This window comes from Chroicocephalus ridibundus, chromosome 1 (assembly GCF_963924245.1).
Source record: "Chroicocephalus ridibundus chromosome 1, bChrRid1.1, whole genome shotgun sequence".
Classification (NCBI taxonomy): domain Eukaryota; kingdom Metazoa; phylum Chordata; class Aves; order Charadriiformes; family Laridae; genus Chroicocephalus; species Chroicocephalus ridibundus.
Window position 1 is genome coordinate 119,284,919 of NC_086284.1, and position 19,369 is coordinate 119,304,287.

At 37.9% G+C, this 19,369-nt stretch overlaps 1 protein-coding gene across 5 annotated transcripts in view; it reads right to left on the reverse strand.

Annotated features, from left to right (window-relative positions):
* The window catches only part of EPHA6 (EPH receptor A6), a 527,645-nt gene that overhangs the window by 388,977 nt on the left and 119,299 nt on the right, over window positions 1-19,369 (reverse strand). For all 5 annotated transcript variants that reach the window (XR_010072880.1, XM_063348777.1, XM_063348795.1 and 2 more), the window contains exon 3: window positions 10,214-10,877. Coding sequence is in view for 4 of the 5 variants with exons in the window: in XM_063348777.1 (XP_063204847.1) it covers window positions 10,214-10,877 (664 nt within the window). In the remaining variant the exon portion in view is untranslated. The remainder of the gene's footprint in view (window positions 1-10,213; window positions 10,878-19,369) is intronic.

Consider the following 19,369-nt stretch of genomic DNA (forward strand, 5'->3'; position numbering starts at 1 on the left):
ATGGACTAACAAACTAAAAAAAGGAGTTATTTTTACAAAATGGTAACAAAAATCACACTAAGTTTTACTCTAACTGAAACCACTTTGAGACTCCGACAACCATTAACTATCCACGGGTTCAGAATTTCATTCCGGAGTTAATACTACGCAGCTGATTTATGAATTCTTAAGGTTTATGGCTGATGACACAAAATGCGCGATCACTCACCTAAAAAGGGAGGGCTCTAAACCTCAAGAAGATTCCTTAGATAACATCTGGACCCAAGGGAAGCATCTCCGACCACAGACTCGCCACTCTGAGGGAGACTGACTCAAAATGGCGCTCTCACAGGGCCCCGTTCACACCCCATTCCAATCTGATCTTTGGTCATATACAGTCATGTAGCCCCCACCCTCCCCACTGGCTGAAGACCCCAAATTCCTCACCTTTCAACTGAAATGCTTATGTGCTGACCACCACTGTGTGGGCGTAACAAGAACTGTAACAGGAAGTTTTCAGTCTTTGTTAGGTTTTCGTGGGCTTTTGTCAGACCTATACCAGGGTGGGTACATCTGCCACACATATATAGGGAAATTCATCTGCACACAGATTTACGAAAGATTTGTCAGTGAGACTTACACACTCTGTCCTTGTTTCCCACTCTGTCACCCCGGTGACTCACACGTGCAGAACAGCACAAGAACCCCTCGAAAGCTCCCGGCCTCTATCCATCAGCCCCTTTGCACTGACAGCATACGGTCTGGGACCAAAACTGTTGGTATCCCATGTCACAGTCCCAGGACACAGCCACACTAATGTCCCTACAGTAGGGAGACATGCCACACATGAGCCTAATGCACGGGGGAAATGCGGTGGGTTGATCCTGGCTGGACACCAGGTGCCTGCTAAAGCTGCTCTATCACTCTCCCTCCTCAGCTGGACATAGGAGAGAAAATATAATGAAGAGCTCATGGGTCAAGGTAAAGACAGGGAGAGATCAATCACCAATTATTGTCACAGGCAAAACAGACTCAACTTAGGGAAAATTAATTTAATTTCTTGCCAATCAAATCAGAGTAGGGTAATGAGAAACACAACAAAATCTTAAACCACCTTCCCGCATCCCTCTCTTCTTCCTGGGTTCAGCTTCACACTGATTTTCTCTACTTCATCCCCCAAAGCAGCACCAGGGAATGGGGGTTGTGGTCAGTTCATCACATGTTGTCTCTGCCACTCCTTCTTCCTCACACTCTTCCCCTCCTCCAGTGTAGCATTCCTGCCACAGGAGACAGTCTCCAATGTGAGTCCTTCCCACGGGCTACAGTTCTTCGTGAACTGCTCCAGCATGGGTCCCTTCCAGAGTGCAGTCCTTCAGGAACAGACTGCCCCAGCATGGGTCCCCCACAGGCTCACAAGTTCCACCAGCAAACCTCCAGCACAGGCTCCTCTCTCTCCATAGGTTCACAGGTCCCGCCAGGAGGCTGCTCTAGCACAAGCTCTCCACAGGGTCCCAGCCTACTTTGGGCACATCCACCTGCTCCAGTGTGGAGTCTTCCACAGGCTGCAGGTGGATATCTGCTCCACCATTAGCCTCCATGGGCTGCAGGGGAATCCGTGCCCCACCACCTGGAGCACCTCCACGCCTTCCTTTATTGAATAACCTTAGTGTCTGCAGAGTTGTTTCTCTCACATATTCTCACTCCTCTCTCCGGCTGCTGGTTCGCAGCAGGGTTTTTCCCCCCCCCTTCTTCAATGTATTATCACAGATGCACTACCACTATCGCTGATTGGCTTGGCCTTGGCCAGCAGCTCTTTCGGGCATAGGGGAAGCTTCTAGCAGCTTCTCACAGAAGCCACCCCTGTAGCCTGCCCAATACCACAACCTTGCCACACGTACCCAATACAGGGGAGGCGGAAATAAAAAAAAATAAATTTTTTTATATATATATTTTTATATATATTTTTATATATATATGTAGCTAAAAAATCTGCACAGCAAATCAGAAAATAATAATAAATCAAACAACAATTTTAAAATGTGTTCATTCTATACATAGTTGGATAGATTCACAAATACATTTGTATTTGTATGTGCATTTTATAAGCCTTCCACAAATTTGTTTCCAGTTGTATTAAAAGTCTTGCACGTGATCATCAGTGGAGTATGCTTCTTTCAGCAGAGAAAGAACAAATAACTGTAATTTACTATGGGCTGCTGCTAATGTCACATCATGTAGCTGTATTACTGAGTCATACACGTCACCAACAAAATCAATCACTGCAGTCCCTTTGACAATTTTTGTCTACTGTTTATCAAGGATAGCTGGTAGGATCAATATCCAATAGTATACACTAACACAAAACCTGAGGCAAGACATATAGTAACCAGCGTGCATTTGCTTCTGAAACCTCACGTCTATGTGTACAAGCAGAAAATAGGGACAGTTTTTCAGTTTGAAACTTGCTGTTTAACCTAAGCTGGCTTCCTCGTTCCATTGTCAAAGTGGGTTTCACACAAATACTATACTTCAATGTGCATTTCGGAATCAAAGAGAAAAACAGTAATTTCCCAAGATTAATTCAGTTTGCAAATAAGTTTCCTATGTATGCATACTTTATTCAGCTGTAGTTAGAAAGAATCAAAGCTTTCATTTGAATTTTTATAATCAAGTATACTGGAAACCAGGTTATGGTGGGTATTGTAAGGTTCCTTATTTGCTCAAAATAAGTCAGTATGATGTGACAAGAATGTGCAAACAACCTGTGTTCATTTAGTATCAGTATAGCTTCCTTGCTACGTAAAAATCAAATTAATAGGGGCTTTTTGCTTGTTTTTTAAATCTTCACTTTTGAAGCAGCACCCCTTTCCAGCTGTTTTGTCAAATTTGTTGTATTACAGTTTGTCTGACTGAACAAATCTGCAGATGTCTGTAGATTAAGTAAAAAGGGTTGGACCTGAGCTACAACATGAATTTATACAGCATTGAGACTTTTCCGGCTGCTAACCCAGGCAGCCATTGAAAACAGGTGCCCTTAGTGTTAATTCCCAACATTTTGCTGCAGTAAAATAAAAACATTAATTTCAGTAACAAACTTAAGAGATCTCCTTGGTTTTAAGACACTGAAAAGAAGATATCATAATGCTGTGATTAAAAAGAACCAAAACCACACAAAAACCATGCATATCTTTGAAAGCTTTGCAGAAGCTATCTTAGTACCCAGTGTATAAGAAAGGGCCCAAACATATAATTTAAAAGAAATATAAAAGTCAAACTAACCCAAAAGCATAGAGAAAAAGGCAAAGTGATTGAATACAGCCAAGTCAGATCTCTTCAGACCAGTCCAACTCACTAAAAATTTATCTTCCTGATACTAAATGCTACCACAATCATTTCACATGGTCCACCGCACATCCTTTTCCTCCTACTTCAGCTAGGCAACAACGTTATTTTTAATCCACACTAATTGCAAGCCTTAAGGACAAAAGGGTTCTTTATGTGTATGTAGAAAAAGCAAAGTGCAAATGAAAGAGGTACAGAATGAAATAGCTTGCCATATGACCTGGCATTTAGGAATTAAAAACAGTATGTATGAACATAAAAGTGCTACCAGTAGTATTCTAATGTGCCTCTCCCAACAGATAATCACTTAAGTTTTAGTCTACTGTAAATGTATACTCTTTTTTCTGAATTCTACAGTTCCTGAGTTCAGATCAAGTCAAATTTTTGCAGTATGTTAGTAGTTATCTGTGATTAATTATATTCAGAAGCTTTGAACAAGTCATTATCAATTGCTCTTCTGTATTGCCACCTACAGACTTGTGATAATCCACAATTTATAATTTTTTCATGCATGTTCTTGGATTGCACCAAAAACCTCTTATTTAGTTGTTCAACCTAAAAACTGAATGTAGAAATGTCAAAACTCAATGCCATTTTATCCTTATTCAGAATTCAAGTTAAAATATGCAGCGAGTGTTCACAGATGCTGTGTAGCCTTACAGAGGCTAAAGAGTTGGTTTTCCAATGGAAAACATGTATCACTAGTAGTCACGAAGGCCTTAAGTAATTCCATTGAAAACACTGAAATCTAAAGCTCTTCAGACTCACATAAATTATGTAAAATAAACCATCATTTCTTAAGCGCAGTAAAATGGTGTGAATGCCTTCCAGACCACTTGCGCATTTAGGAATTTGCTATAAATTCCAATAAATGATATGGCTGTTTGCTTTAAAAAAAAATACAAACAACACAACTATTTAATAATTCTTGGACTTGCACAGTAAGTCACAGATACTATTTAAAAAACTGTGATATACAGCTCCCCTCTCTAACACCCAAGAAGGGGAAAGAATTCAGTGAATTTTGTAGCCTTCTCATCCTCCCTGCTCTCTGGGATGTCATCAAGATGCCTGCTAAACCAAACACACCGTGTAACAGTGCAGAAGAAACAAAGGATAATGAAGAATAACCATGGAGTTGATGCTGACAAGCGTATCAGCATGCCTGACCACTCTTTCTAACCTTCTTCATGTCACCTCTGGTGTTACCTCTACACATAGTCCCACCTACCTCCCCCTCCTGCTCCTTCACAAATTGACACTGGCTTTCTGCATGACATTGCTGCATGTGCACACTGCCATGACTATCTTTGAGGTAGGCTCACTATGAGGTCTCAGTTGAAAGGAGGAAATTGCAATCAAAAGGAGGACATTGAAAGGCTTCAATTAGAATTATTTTTTATTTAAAGTTGTATGCTTGTATTATCATTCTTCCTACTTGTCTGCCCCCGTATTTTGAAAGGAAAGAGGTCCTTAAGGGTGTTGAAGCAAGTCCACATAGCTGCAGGAAACCCCAGGACCTTCTGCACCTATCCCATTTCACAACAGAGAATGAACAGTCAGTGGATGTTCTCAGTCCTTCAACTCATTCAGCCTCTGACAAATTCCCATCTCTGGCTATCCAACAGAGTCGGCAGGGAACTGCACCCTTTATCGTAGGGGATCTACTCCAGTAGAAGAGATCTACTCCCAGCTCTGCTGCAGGAGGGACTCTCCGTGATGGAAAGATTTTCTCTTAAAAAGATAATTTGCAGTCTTCCAAATTAAAATTTTATCTTATTGTGCTTGTGCTCCCCCCCCCCTTTTTTTGATAGTCCAACTCTTTCTATGCTTTTCCTTTACAGACCTTCCTTCAGGCTAGCAAAGATATGGTATATCTCCTGAGTAAATAAATACCCAGGAGAAAAAACAAAAGGAACCTTACACAATACTGTATCTCTGTAACTATAAGGAAACTTAGGGCTCCAGTGTACATATTTTTTTTCCTTTCTCTGTTTTCATGCCAGCAGACAGGTAAAGCATGGCTGTTATCATTAACTTCTTAGTTTCTCAGTAACAAACATAAGCTATAGGTACACATATGAGGACAAGGTGAGTTCATATTTGCAAAATGAAAATATTTTCGAATTGAATTAGATGAAATGGCTGGAAGATTGGATGCCAAGGTAGAAATCCTAACACCAAAACATTATGACAAATCTGAGTAATGAATAACAGAAAGAAGTGTTTGTTCAATTAAACAAATGCTCAATGTGTTGAGGCATTAGTTTCCCTAGGAACTGTTGTTCAGTCAACTAAAGTTCAAAGAATTTGAACTTTACATTCCCACTTCTAATTATATTTGTTTTAATTAAAATAAACTAGGTAAGTCTGTCGATGACTGTTGTTTTACATTTTAAAAAATTCTTCAACCATACTGCAAACATCCTTTAGGGGGTGGGGGGTTCCTGAGAATATTCCTCAAAAAAATCAATCAACATTTTACAGTTAGAATAATTTCTACATTCTGCTTGATTGGTTAAGACTCTAAAATAAATTCTAAAATTACTATAACAATTAGTGTTTGCTATATATAATTGAATTTTTCTCTACAATTAATTGCTAACCTTGAGTAATTCAGACAATTTTTAGTAAATCACTAAAGAATCAGACTTCAGTTAACAGTCACCCAATTTTTACTATATCATACCTAAAACGAACTGAATTGTCGTAATTAAGTTTATATAGTGTTCCTTGTCATGATTGTTACTTTCTGTGTAAAAAAACCCACCCAAAGCCCCAGTATATATACTAGTTAAATTTAGCACAACTCTTGTCTTGGACTGATGTTTAGAGAATATATGACATTGAACTTGCTATTTTTAATAGATGTTTATTAGAACCCTGTGCAGCATCTCCTCCTCCTCCTACGCTACTATTTGTGAATGGGGCTGGTACCAATGATTTAGCAAAGCATTTACGATTAGTGTTACCAAATTATTGATACTAACTTGTTTAAGTGTTAGAAAGAGAAGGAGGAATATGTGAATGCTATTGCTGATTCAGGATTTTGAGGAAAAAAATAAATCTTGAGAGTAGATTCAAATCAAAGAGCAACAGATTGTTTACACAATCAGAGAAGATTGCATTTTTTCAGGTTAGGTTATGCCATTAAGAAACATATGTGACACAAATAACTGAACTGCTTGCAATCAATGTGACTTTTTCTCCACTGACTTCAGAAAAGGAAGACAGTCCCCAAATTAATGAAAAATTCTCTATCAATGCATCTCTGAACTGTTCCATACACACTGGGGTATACATGTAATAAGTATAGATATTTTAATCCAGTGAATTCTTCGGATAACTGTCACTCTGAAATTATGCTTTTAAAAGCAAATACAATGGATAGGGAATACTGATAGATTCACAGACAGAGAGAGATAAGCATAAAGCCAACATATATTGAAATAACCGAAGCGTTGCCAGTTAGGTTGTTCTCAACTGCCAGAATCTACTTTACTTGCTTCCCTATGATTTTAACAGCAGTGGCAGAACTGATGAAGGACTTTTTTATTCCCATTCGTGCTGCTTTGTGAAACTATAAGCAATGACAAAGCCAGAATATAATTCCTTATACTACTTACTATTTCCTGCATAGAGAGCATATATCTCCACAAATATCAAAACACAAATTTATTTTTTTATTTCTGTGACAGATAAGCCATATTTGCCACGAGAAGCTGCTTATTCCCCACTGAGCCATGTGCTGGTGTATACTTCAATATTTGACACCATTTGCAAGTAGGAAAAAATATTAAACTATTGGCAAGTGTTGCCCACCACCCAATTACTTGCCGGAACAGATTTCAAAATACAAAATTATTATTTTGAAAGTTATTTTCACGCAGAAGAACGAACAGTTATCAGTTTTGAGCACGTCACAGAGTATGTCTATGAGAAGCACTGACAGAATGGCATCAAATCCTTCCAAGACTCAGATTTGTAACTCCAGCAGTGGAAAAGCTTTGGGTTGGGATTTGGGGGAAGGACCTAAAAGACCCGAAGATTTTATTAAATACACCGCAGGTCGTCTTAGCAGATTTAGATGTAGTGGCTTCTCCCTCTCCCCTCACCTGTCACCCCCCACAACACCCCGCTTCCACAAAGAGAAGCTAAATGTAAGTTTTACAAATTTTCCCTTAGAAAGTTAGTAATGTTCACCTATTGTACGATTTAATGGGTCTGAAAGAGTTAGTTCAAGATGTACAAGTTACAAATCTTTTAAACTCTAAATTTCGGATTTGTGTCTCAGACAAAAGGCAAAGTCTCAAAATAGGACATTATGGCTGTCTGAAAGATTGCTATCAACAAAGGTAGTGGTCTCAGTTCAGTTCACAATGCTCAAAGCAGTCACATTGTAAAAACACATTCCCAGCTGCCCAAACATGCACCTCCACCAGCAGCTTTGGCATGGGGCTGCCTGACAGTAACCCTTCCAACCCATGGTTGGAGAGCAGGCACTAGTGCAATTAAGTTGTTGCTCTTTAGTTCTGAAAGCATGTTACACATTTGGGCTTGCCTTAGGCATGGCATTCACGAAGGAACGCAAGACAAATACAGTTTGAAAAATTGTCAGAAAAAGTAGTACTAACATTAAAACACACTGAAGATGACTAAATGGGCAATATCAGACACCTATGAAAAGGATTTCAAAATATATATGGAAGCTCTATTAGATTATAGCTTTCCAAATTAGTAATTTGTTACCCTTGGGGGAAATAGATAAGAATATGCAGAGACTCATGGCTTTGGGTATTCCATTTCATTCAGGAGGCACCTGTTCAGCAGGAGACTGGACTGCCAATTGAATGAGTGAGTGAAGGCAATGCATAACAGAAAAGTTTCCTGAAATTTTTTGTGGGCTTTTGTTGCTCGTTATATTGCTTACGTAGAGTTCTACAGTATGACTCACTCATGTAATGGACAGAAATTCATTGAGCATTAACGTCTTGAAGAAAATCCTTATCCCATTAAGTGAAACCTTTTGACCTCGTGTAGAAAATTACACTTGCTTCCAGTAACAGCAGTGTCAAAATTTTATCTTTGCAAGGAGTATATGTTGATAATTAATGCCAGTGAGATCAGACAAAGTGAATTTCATTTTCTAATTACAATGCATAGTGTGCTTTAAAAGCTCTATATTATCCAAGGCTGCTGCGCAGCTTGCCTAATACCATCAAATCTGAGGAGCTCTTGAGCAAAATACTCGAGTAATGGCAATGTCACTTCTCTAATTTATGGATATGGACTCTTTCTCTTCCTTTTTACTCCAAAGCGAATGTTGAACCAAAGCAGACTGGTATTTCAGTGGCTACTGAGGCTTTCTTTACAATCATTACTACAGAAGGAGTACCTTATTCTCAAGTCATTGTGAAACTATTACGTGCAGTAGAAGAGAACATACAATGTACACATATCTTTTAGTAACTCTTTCTGAAGCTAACAAAACAACTAACTTCTAAGAAACTGTGCAACGTGAAAAGATGCACACTTTTTATGATTAAGTGCCACCTATCCAGCAGCCCTGGCCAGTGGAAAACAAAAGTCTCAACGTGCACATTCTCCATGGATAGTACTCAAATTGAATCCACAAAAGCTCAGAGTCCTGGGCTTTACTCAAGTACACCACAGCATTTACATTTTAGCAATATATTCATGTTCTAAACAGCACAAAAGTTTAAGTAATCTGAATTTTTCCATTTGTGCATGAAATCCAGTTATCACAAAGTTGGACAAATGCAACCACTCTTTCAAGAGTGACAGGGGGTTAATGAACCACAACAACACTTGGATTGTGCAGAAGACATGCATTTTGCTCCTGCAAGCGTTCACTGTCCTGCCTATGGAAGTGAGGGGCTGATAAGGGAAGAAAATACATTTCCCTTTGTAGTCATCTCCAAGTTGAAACCTTGATTTGAAACATCCTTAATTTGATGTCATTATGACAAGGTTCACTGCTATGTTGTTCTATACATACCAGCAGAGAGTGTGATCTCTGCAGAATTCTTGAAGAGAAATCACCAAGCACAGCTATCCTCAGAGAGACAATTCTTAAGATACAAGAACGTGGCAAACAACATTCAGCAACTAACTGATTTACTGACACCTGCTTCACAAACAATCTGTCTTACTACATTTGTGCATTAGTCTCTGAAAAAACAGTCCTAGATATATATCGTTACTTATATATTGTGATGAAACCATTTTATCATGGTTTTGAGCACTTTTGCTTTTAACCTTTTGCATTAACTCCAAATAGGGCCTCAAATATTTCTGATTGAACTTGATACCTATGGATTTTCTACTACGTTAACATGCATGTTTTGCATGTTTGCATGCAAAAAACCTTTGTTTTACAGAAGCATGAGTATCAGGTGAATTTGCCTCCTCTGTCTTTATGTGCTTACAGAAGAGATGAACTCTGAGTTAATTGACTAGATTCCTTTTTAAGCATATGGAGGAAGAAAGATTTTTTTTTCTCAGTCACTGCTCATCTTATCCTGTGATAGATATCTAAAACACAGTAGAAGAATCCTGCTCCAAAACATGCACTTTTCTACCCTAACGACAGAAGGGGTCAAGGCGACTAGCTCACCTGCACACATGTAACACTGGGGGCACCTACAGTTAGACAAAATAAAGGTCATCTTTAGTAGCTAAATGTTTTCTTAGGAATTCACAATATCATAACTTCAAATAACCTTGCTTATTTCCTGGAGAAGAGACGCTCTTTGAAAATGTGATACAATATTTCCAATATATGACAAGCTACTTCCTGTGCATATTACATCATAAGACCTTTTTTTCTTTTAATTAAAAAAAAAAAAAAAATCAAACAGTGTTTTCTTACCATGGCAGGAGCCATCCACTTCTTCATATCCTACACTGCAGATGCATCGTCCTAGAGGCACAAGCCAATCCCCATCTGCTCCACAATACAATTTTGGAGTATCACGTTCCTCAGCACTCTTCACACAGGAGCCCCGTACTTCCACCAAAGAGGAAGAATCAACCCTTGGAATAGTATCAGGAAACATAGCCAAATTACGGACCGTGAAAGGGCACTTTTTGTAATAAACACGGACTGAGACCAAAGCAATGCATGCTCCAATGTCCTGAAAAGCAAGATAAAATCCTTTCTTGTTTATTGGCCCAACCTCACGAACTTCTGTGTTGAGTTTAAGAATGCGGTCACCCAAGTCCATCTGGGTAAAGCTCTCATCAGCAGCAATAGTATCAATTTTAGTGTACTGGTTTGGCTTGAATTTTACTCCATGAGACTCATCTGACTCCATATAGTAGAGATTGAAAGTTTCCTTGCAGGTTCCCAGTACCCACGGAATACTGTTGCAGTCCCTCAGGGTAAACTTCATTTCCACATAAATCTTCTGTGCAGCATCACGGGAGATCCAGTTTGTTCGAAGCCAGTTGTTTTGGTTTGGTTCCATCACATTACATACCTGGTAAGTATGAATGGGACGATTGTATTCATCCATTTCTGTTATGGCATCCCACTGAAAAGGAAATAAAATTGTTTGAAAACTAAGAATAATATGTATTATGCATATGCATATACACAGTGCCCATGTATACACATACACATGCCCCATGTATATGCATCTATGGCTTAGCTAAGAATATTTACTTGAATTTGAGTGGAAAGACAGTAGTTAGAAGCAGATACCAACTACAGAATGGTACAACAGGTTTTATTTCAGAAACTCTACAACAAATTTTTATTTATAGAAACATTTAAAAAAAAAAAAAACAATGTGGCTCACTCAGTAGGAGACAGAAATACTTGCCATGTTTATATTAGCAAATTTACTAAGTCTGAGAACATTCCTGGGCATGTCATTCAATCACCTATGCCCTCCAAAAAAAATGCTAGAACAGTCCTGTTTGGCACTGGCCAGGCACCTGCAGCAATTGGTAACTGGGATACAGCTGCTCTGGTTTGATGGGTCTGAGGTCTTTGATGTAGGTTCTCCTGGTTTACACAATGGTCCTAGAAACATTTAACTGTATATATATAGAGAGAGATGTTACACCTCTTGCTCCATAGGGTCTATATTACACTTATTTACAGAAAAAAAATATTAAAAAAAAAAATATCTCTCACAGGCAACATGACGTTGTTGTTGCCTTCATAAATTCTCTTTCTTTCAGCTCAGAGGTAAAGATGGCATTTCTTTTCCTCTTCCCTTTCCACCCCCCCACCCCGAGGTTTTACATTACATCAACTTCGCTAAAGTGTTCCCAGATTCTCATGAAAGCTCCTGCATAGAGGCTCTCAAAATCATAAAGCTTTGAAAAATTATTCATGTGCTACAAATGAAAGCCTTAGGCTACAAAAGCCTAATTTATTACATAATCTGCTACTCTAAAGGATTACCAACATCCCCAAAGCAGCTTCAATACAATTGAGTCCGCTTTCCACCAGTTATCGTTCTGTATTCAAACATGTTGTGTCCCACCAGAAGTTTTAGCATGGTTTTTAGATGTACTGATGTCTTATGTCATTCTAGAAGTAAACTGACATATCAAATAAACCAAAAACCTGTTCAGAAATATCACCCAAAACACTTGACTACATTTTTATGTAGTTTTAATGCTATGAAACATCAAAATATACAGTATTCATGTTCATGGTTTAGCATACTGGGAATAGATTTATTATGAGTCCGTATTTAGTCAAAATTATTTGCTTGTAAAAAAGATACATAAGCTAAAAATTGAGAAAGTAGAAGTTGAAAAGTTTATGGAGTATTTTCCACTCATCAATTTCCTCAATATTTTGCAGTTACTTTGGTTAAATTCACTGTATGGCATTTTAAAAATTTATATTACTCACAGGTATACACACATAACAATGCAAAGCATACCTTAAAATCACGCACAATATGCAATTCTGATTACAAAAACAAGATATGAACCTTACACATCATTGTTCAAACAAATTCAAATTCTGTTAGCCCCATGATACGTCAACCCCACATATCTTTCTGCTCTGATACGCACAGTATCAGTATTTTTAAAATTAAAGTTGCACTCCTGAAGATGCATTTTGAGTATTTGAGCAGCTGAATATTCATAGTGCCTACTGACTTCAGCATTATAAAGAAGGTATGGTTGGCCTGTGGCCTACTGGATTGAGAAAATATAGGAAGTACAAGTTCGGTTTACCGTTTGTAAACAATGAAGAGTTACACATATCACCATTTAGAAATGTGTAGAGAAAGACTTTATCTGTTCATCTTTTTCCGTGACAGAGGAAGATATCACTTCAGACTTAGGTCCTCATTTTCAGAAAAACTCCCAGATATCAGATGACTTCTAAGGCCCAGGTGAACGTGTAGAAAAACTAGCTGGCTTTACTTGGAGTTTTAAGAACAAATAATGCCACAACATGGAAGTTGTAAGATGCACACCTCCAGAACCTTTCACAAAACGTGGTGGGGAAGGGGTTGGGAGGGGAAGGAAAGAGTGCACCGTCTTTGGGAGTGAACTGATCCATTGTGGTGGAAGCAGCAGGGGAAAACAAAAAAAAAACAAAAAACAAAACAACAAAACCACAAACCTGTGGTTCCATTACCCTGCAAACTTTGATTTTTTTATTTTTTTTTTTACAGTGGCTGGAATTCATGTAGAAAAAGGCATTCCAAGTGCTGCTCGATGCAATCAGAGGATTGAGATTCGTGGTCACTGCAGCATGTACCTGCGAGCTATGCAGAAAAATAGAATCATAGAATCATCTAGGTTGGAAGGGACCTTTAAGATCATCGAGTCCAAATAGGGTAAGTGAAGCCTTTTACAGGCCATCACTTTTGGGGATTCTTCCTATCACAGCAAAAATTATAACCTTGCCTGAAGATCCTGTCCTAAGAATCACAAAACATACTTCTTACAATAGCCAGACAATGGCAAATAATTGGCAAACAATCTGCTGACACTTCAGAGATTGTTATAAGGCCAAGGGCTTTTGGCCTCTGAGAATTGCACACATTCAGAAAGGTCAAAGCTGCCACCTCAGCATTTATGGTAAGACCAGAACAAATTCAGATTTGGTCAAAATTGTATGTTGAAGAGCTAATTAGCGCAGGGCTTCTTGTGCCATTGTCCCCAGATTGATATGAAATATGAAGTCTACCCTGTAGCAAGCAATATAATAACACAATTAAATCTTGCCTTTGGGAGAGGAAAAGGGGACTTTCATGCTCTGGTCAACCAGGTCTCTTTTGCCAAGCACGAGCCCACACAGCTTGAATTGATTCAAATTCCACAGCCATAAAGAATTAAAAAAGACCTTAAAATTATTTTTTCATTTAAAATAAAATTAATTAAAATCCACAGCTCCAAGCCTTAAAATGTCACCATAAGAGATTCTTTGAAAACAAAACATATAAGTCTCTCAGCCACTGATCCCCATTTTGCCTACCATATCTGTTACAAGAGCCAAGGACATACCACTTTTCACATATAAAACACGTACTGTAAGTTTAAGCATTATTACACAAATTTGTGTTATACACAAATATAACCACAATGTAGATTTAGTAAAAGAAAAACGAACAGCAGCGCAAAAGGTTTTCTGCATTTATTTCTGTATCAAACCACATTAAAGGGAGAATGTGCTACATGCTCCAGAGAGGTCTCAAAAAAAAAAAAAAACCAACAAAAACACAAAAACACCAAAAACCCACAACCCAAAACAAAACACCACCCCAAGAACTACCAGCAAAAAAATAAAAACACTCTCCATACACCAAAAAACCCAACCACAACCAAAAAACCAAGCCCTCAAAAAGCCCACACAAAACAAAAAAATCCAGAGTAAGAGAGTAGTAGGTGGGACAACAATGTAATTTTTAAAATACAGGGCAGTCTTCAGAACCGGAGGAAACTAGTTTAAAGCAAAAAAAAAATTCAACGTATTACTGCCTCTTAAAAATATTAATAGAGAAGAAATCCAACATATCCTCCCCTTACCACGAGATTGTCTTCAGAAATATTTATATAGAAATATTTATATATTCACTTTGAATCAATATCTCAATTTGAACTTAGAAATTAAGGCCCTGAAGTTAGCTGCTAACCCTGTAGTTAATAATATAAATTATTACTTCTGTAGGAAAGGAAAGGCTCAGCACTTCAATAACTGGCTTAAAAGAATGAAACAAGATGGACTGATCAAACATGGACAGTGCTTTAGTTCATTCAAAGCAGACCTTGCGTGCTTCACGCCTGTGACTTTCCATTGTGCTCCCAGACTGCCTGCTGGCAACTCCCAATTTTAAGAATTCACGCATCGGGTAAGAAAAACATTTAAAGAGCATTTGCAGAAATTTTAACAGGAGTAGTAGTCAATTCATTATACATATAAAATATATTCAAAACCAAAAAGTTAATGTCTAATGTTTCAACCTCACCATCACACCCAGACATACTGTGTGAGGTGTGCTTACAAATATACCTGTGGGTTTGTTGGCATGGGCTCTTAATTACTAATGCCAGATATTGAGTGCAAATGAGATGAATTCTACCACCTCAAACATCAATGTAATTTACCGAAAAGTCTGACACAACTGTGATAGTCTGACAAGGACACATTCTTCCTGTGTGAAATACAACCTACTTTAATTTTATGTAAGTGTTGCATTTTTTCTTCTGATAAAAGCAGACAGGAAATAGTAAGCAATAGTTAAATTCAGTGCAGACAACAAAAAGCTAAACAATTTATCAAACACACACTGGCTTTCTTCTAGGTGTATTTCATGTTATAACTCCTAATTAATTAAATGAAAAGTATTTATAAACATTTTGGGTGTGCAAAACTATTCTTCACTTAAATCTTAAAAACAAATGAACGTAAGCATATCATTGGTGATGTCTGCATGAGAATGCGGTACCTCCCCCCAGAATACCTAACCTGAAACACAGAAGCTGACAGTTTGGACTTCCTTCAAACCAAGGCTCTTGGTGTCCCAATGCACTGCATTCTTTTCAAAATTTTTATTACGTTCCTTTCAAACAAAGAAAACCTCTGATAATGTTGATGGAAGTGGCAGCAGTGCAGAGTAGTTCCAGGACTTATGAAGAAGAAACGTCAAAAAGAGGGTTTGGAGGAAAGACTTCAAAAGTCTATTTTAACTGTAGTCAACAGCAGCACGGTTGCTGCTGTTACATTTTACTTTCACATTGAGTGAAAGTAAAAGTAATTTGCATTGAGGTTACATTTTACTTTCACAGGTGGCATAAAGGAGGAGTAAGTGTCACTAAAACAGAAGAACGTGGAATTTGAAGATTAGTAGAGAGAAGATTTTAAGATTACTTGTCACATTTAAGTACAAAATATGAGATTGGGCTATAAACCACACTGAGACTTTAGTCTGATAAAAATCTCAGCTGTTTTCATATCTCTACAAGCTACTTTACAACCTTTCTGTTTCATTTTAGAACTTCACTAATATTTAACAGCTGTACAGAGAACACTATAAAGAAACAATTACTTAATGTAAGTCTTCTACTAAATACATATAATGCTAAAAACTGTTTTCAGTGTTCCCCACTTTTTGTTTTTCTTATTTTAAACCAAACACTGCAGACTTACAAAATCAGCAAGAGCCATTTATTACAATTCAGTAGGTTGTATTACCAAAGGCTGTATGAACATTACAAAAAGAGAAATTGCATTTCACATATTTTAAGTTATTTTTAAACACATTACTGTCTGATAAGAAAATGCCTTACTAATACCACACTACAGAAAAGTAAACACAGCCACCAGTTTCAGCCTGATAGAAGCAGTCATAACTTCTCTGAAGACACCAGTTATTCAGCCAAATTCTGAATCTTGACTTATTTTTAAACCATGGTGAGCCTCTTAAGAAAACCTTTATTCAGGTCATATTGCGCTGCCTAAACAAGACAGATGTTAAATTGATGATTGGCATGATTTGCCCAGTACTAGCCTTATACAACGTTGGATTTAGAGGAGGAACACAGAACAGAAAGGACTGAGAAGCTATTAGCTTGCTCTGTTGTCACCTCCCAGCCCTCTGTGGCAGCACCATAAAGTCACAAGTCCCCACATCAGCCCTATGTCTCCTCTTTGACTTCCAGTCCCAGGAAAGCAGTCATAGCACTGCACCAGAGTCAGGAATAGCGCATCTTTTCCCACATGAAGACCTGCACTGCAGGCTCTTCCCCACCATGTCACTTGAGCCTCTCACTTCCCACGCTGGCAATCTCTACTTGCGTAGAAGCAAGGCCAAGCAGACTCTCACTATTTAGCACTCAAGAATTCTTGCGCTCAAAGAATTCATTACAGTATTTTATTTGTATGTCAAACTTTACTGTAAGAAACTTTTCTAATTAATAGGGGTAGTTATATCAAGCAACTGAAAGTGTCTATTTCATTATGAGTTGATATCTTGATAACTTCACACGTAGTGAAAGACACTTTTCCCACAAGTTGTCACACTGCTTGATGGATTAATAGTAGGTTCTTAATCTCAGATAACATTTATTCAAGCACTGATCCCAGCTGCAGTTTGGTAATCCAGGACAGCAGTTTTAGCATCTTGCACAGCTCAAGATTCTTCTTATTAATAGTTTACTTAATTTAAAAGAAAAGGTAGGGACACTGGTTACTTAGGCCCACACCCTTACTCAGTGGTTTAAGGAATGGAAGAGACCATCTGTCCTTACAAATTTTGCTGCATTTGTATCCTAAGCTAGAAAGTTCCCTCCCCTTTCTCCTTACCCTTTTACTCAAAGGATAATTATCTAAAAATGAAAGGTTCTACACTTACACATACCTAACCAGTGTATCTTAGCTCACTCCTGAATAAGGAAAGGTTGTGGCAGACTCAGCATGCAACACATTCGCATATCAGGTACACAATGGGGGCCCTGTGTAAGATACTCCACACAAGTCTTTTGTTGTTAAGCAAAACACGTAGGTATAAGTACCAGCTTTCAATGCAGAGAACTGAAGGGAAAAGTCGTGCCTGAAAAGAACACGGGATTCTGTCATTCTGCATTTAACTGCCCCCTAAGAAAACACATCTGTAAAGGTAAGTCCTCAATATTAGTAAGCGTTATTACCTATCTGGCAACAGAAAAAAAGATTTCCTTTCTAAATCATGGAACAAAATATGTAATGTAAGGTTCACGTGACAGAGATCTGGTTTACTCTATTTGTTTCAGAGAACTAGGTAATTTCAGAAATGTATCTGTCAGCAACTACTTGCACAAAAACGTAGGCTGGCATTTGAAAATTGAGTGAACCTGAGCTGTAGCAATGCAATTTTTTGATGTATATCCCTTACTGCACACGGATGTCCACTTGGAACAGCTCAGATCCCTACCAGTAAAAGGGAGGGACTATGTTTCTAATATAGAACTGCTGCTATCCTAACAGACAGCCTGGAGAAAGTTACAAGTGTATGCGTGAAACTCAGGTACCCAAGAACAGTTAAGTAAGCATGCCCCTATTTATGGCATCCAATGAGGATAAAAAGAAAGCAGATACATTTATTTATTTATTTTTTCTAACATTTTAATTTGTTCTTCTATTTTGTCATTTTTATAAATGGTTTATTACTCATTTTGGTGATCAGTATTTGCAGTTCTCAGCTGGGAGTCATCTAATGAAATCTACAAGTGAATTCTCACTTTCAACTGTTCACTACTGACAATCTTTTAGATCCCATTTCCATGGAAACAAGCTGAATGGTAAAAATAAAGAGTTTTAAAAGTTTTTTAAATTCCCTTATACTATCTCCACTGAGATGATCTCCATAGAAATAAGATCAGAAAGGTCTAAGCTAGGAAACAATAGAGAAGGACCTGCACTTGGCAGGCACAGCTGCTGGCTGCCATCTGCAAATGCAGATTTAAACATCTAGCCGCTGTAGTGACTGACGTTCAAGCAAAACCAGCTACACCGCATAACTGAACTGCGGAAAACCATTTCTCTCTCAAATTAACATGCTTGGAAAAGAAACATTTTAAAACACAGTTGGCATTTAAAACATGACACTGAGACCAGCAAGATTAAAGAATAATAAAGAGAACTACAGAATTTCTGTAAATTAAAGGTATTGAGTTAATATTTTTACCCATTTCCCCTAACTCATTTTTCTTCACCTCCACCTTTATTTTTCCAAGATCTACAACTCTGTATGTCAAAATAAATGCTGAGACCTCCAAAGTCCAATTAGACAAGTGATAATACTGAACTTACGAAATGTGCCTATTTTAAAGAAAATTTTACAAAAAAAGAAAAAAGCCGTCAAAACTCCGCAGCTATTCATGTACCTCCTAGCAAGTACAAGCTGGCATAGCTAGCAAACTAAAACAGCAATTAAAGTACTTACGGTCATACATTTAAATCAAGCTGATTTAAAGTTGCTTAGGGAATGCGTATAAATTTATAGCATGCATTAGATTAGCTCATCTCTGTAGAACTATAACCACAGTTGCAGCACAGGTTTAGAGGAAAACGTGATATATGTTTTCTACGTATGCAGCAGCATATAGGCACAGACTATGATAGCTGATGGCAAGCCCCTCATAGAATATGTAGAAGTAAATGTAACTAAAAGGGAAGAACAGAATCAGAATTTAAAAAAAAAATAAAGAAAGAATAACTAGGAAATTATAAACAAGAGAATACAGGAAAGAAAGTGCTAGATTATTCTGTGTTCTCCAAACGCAAGCCTTAATAGGTCTTGGACTGTGGAACAGCTGCTCTGTGGCTGAAGTGGCCAAGATGATTCAGAAAGGTGTTAATGCACTCAAAACTGAAAATCCAAAAGAGCGAGTTGCTTTTTTGTTATTTACATGAAATGCTGAATACTGAACAACTGCGAGGATGAGCTGCTCCAGATGAACCAACTTTACTCTGCTCTGGAAACTGTTCTGGTTCATATGAATGTTTTCTTCAGGCAAGCAAGATGGGGATCTGGTGAGATTTGGGGGATAAACCCTAAAATCCGAG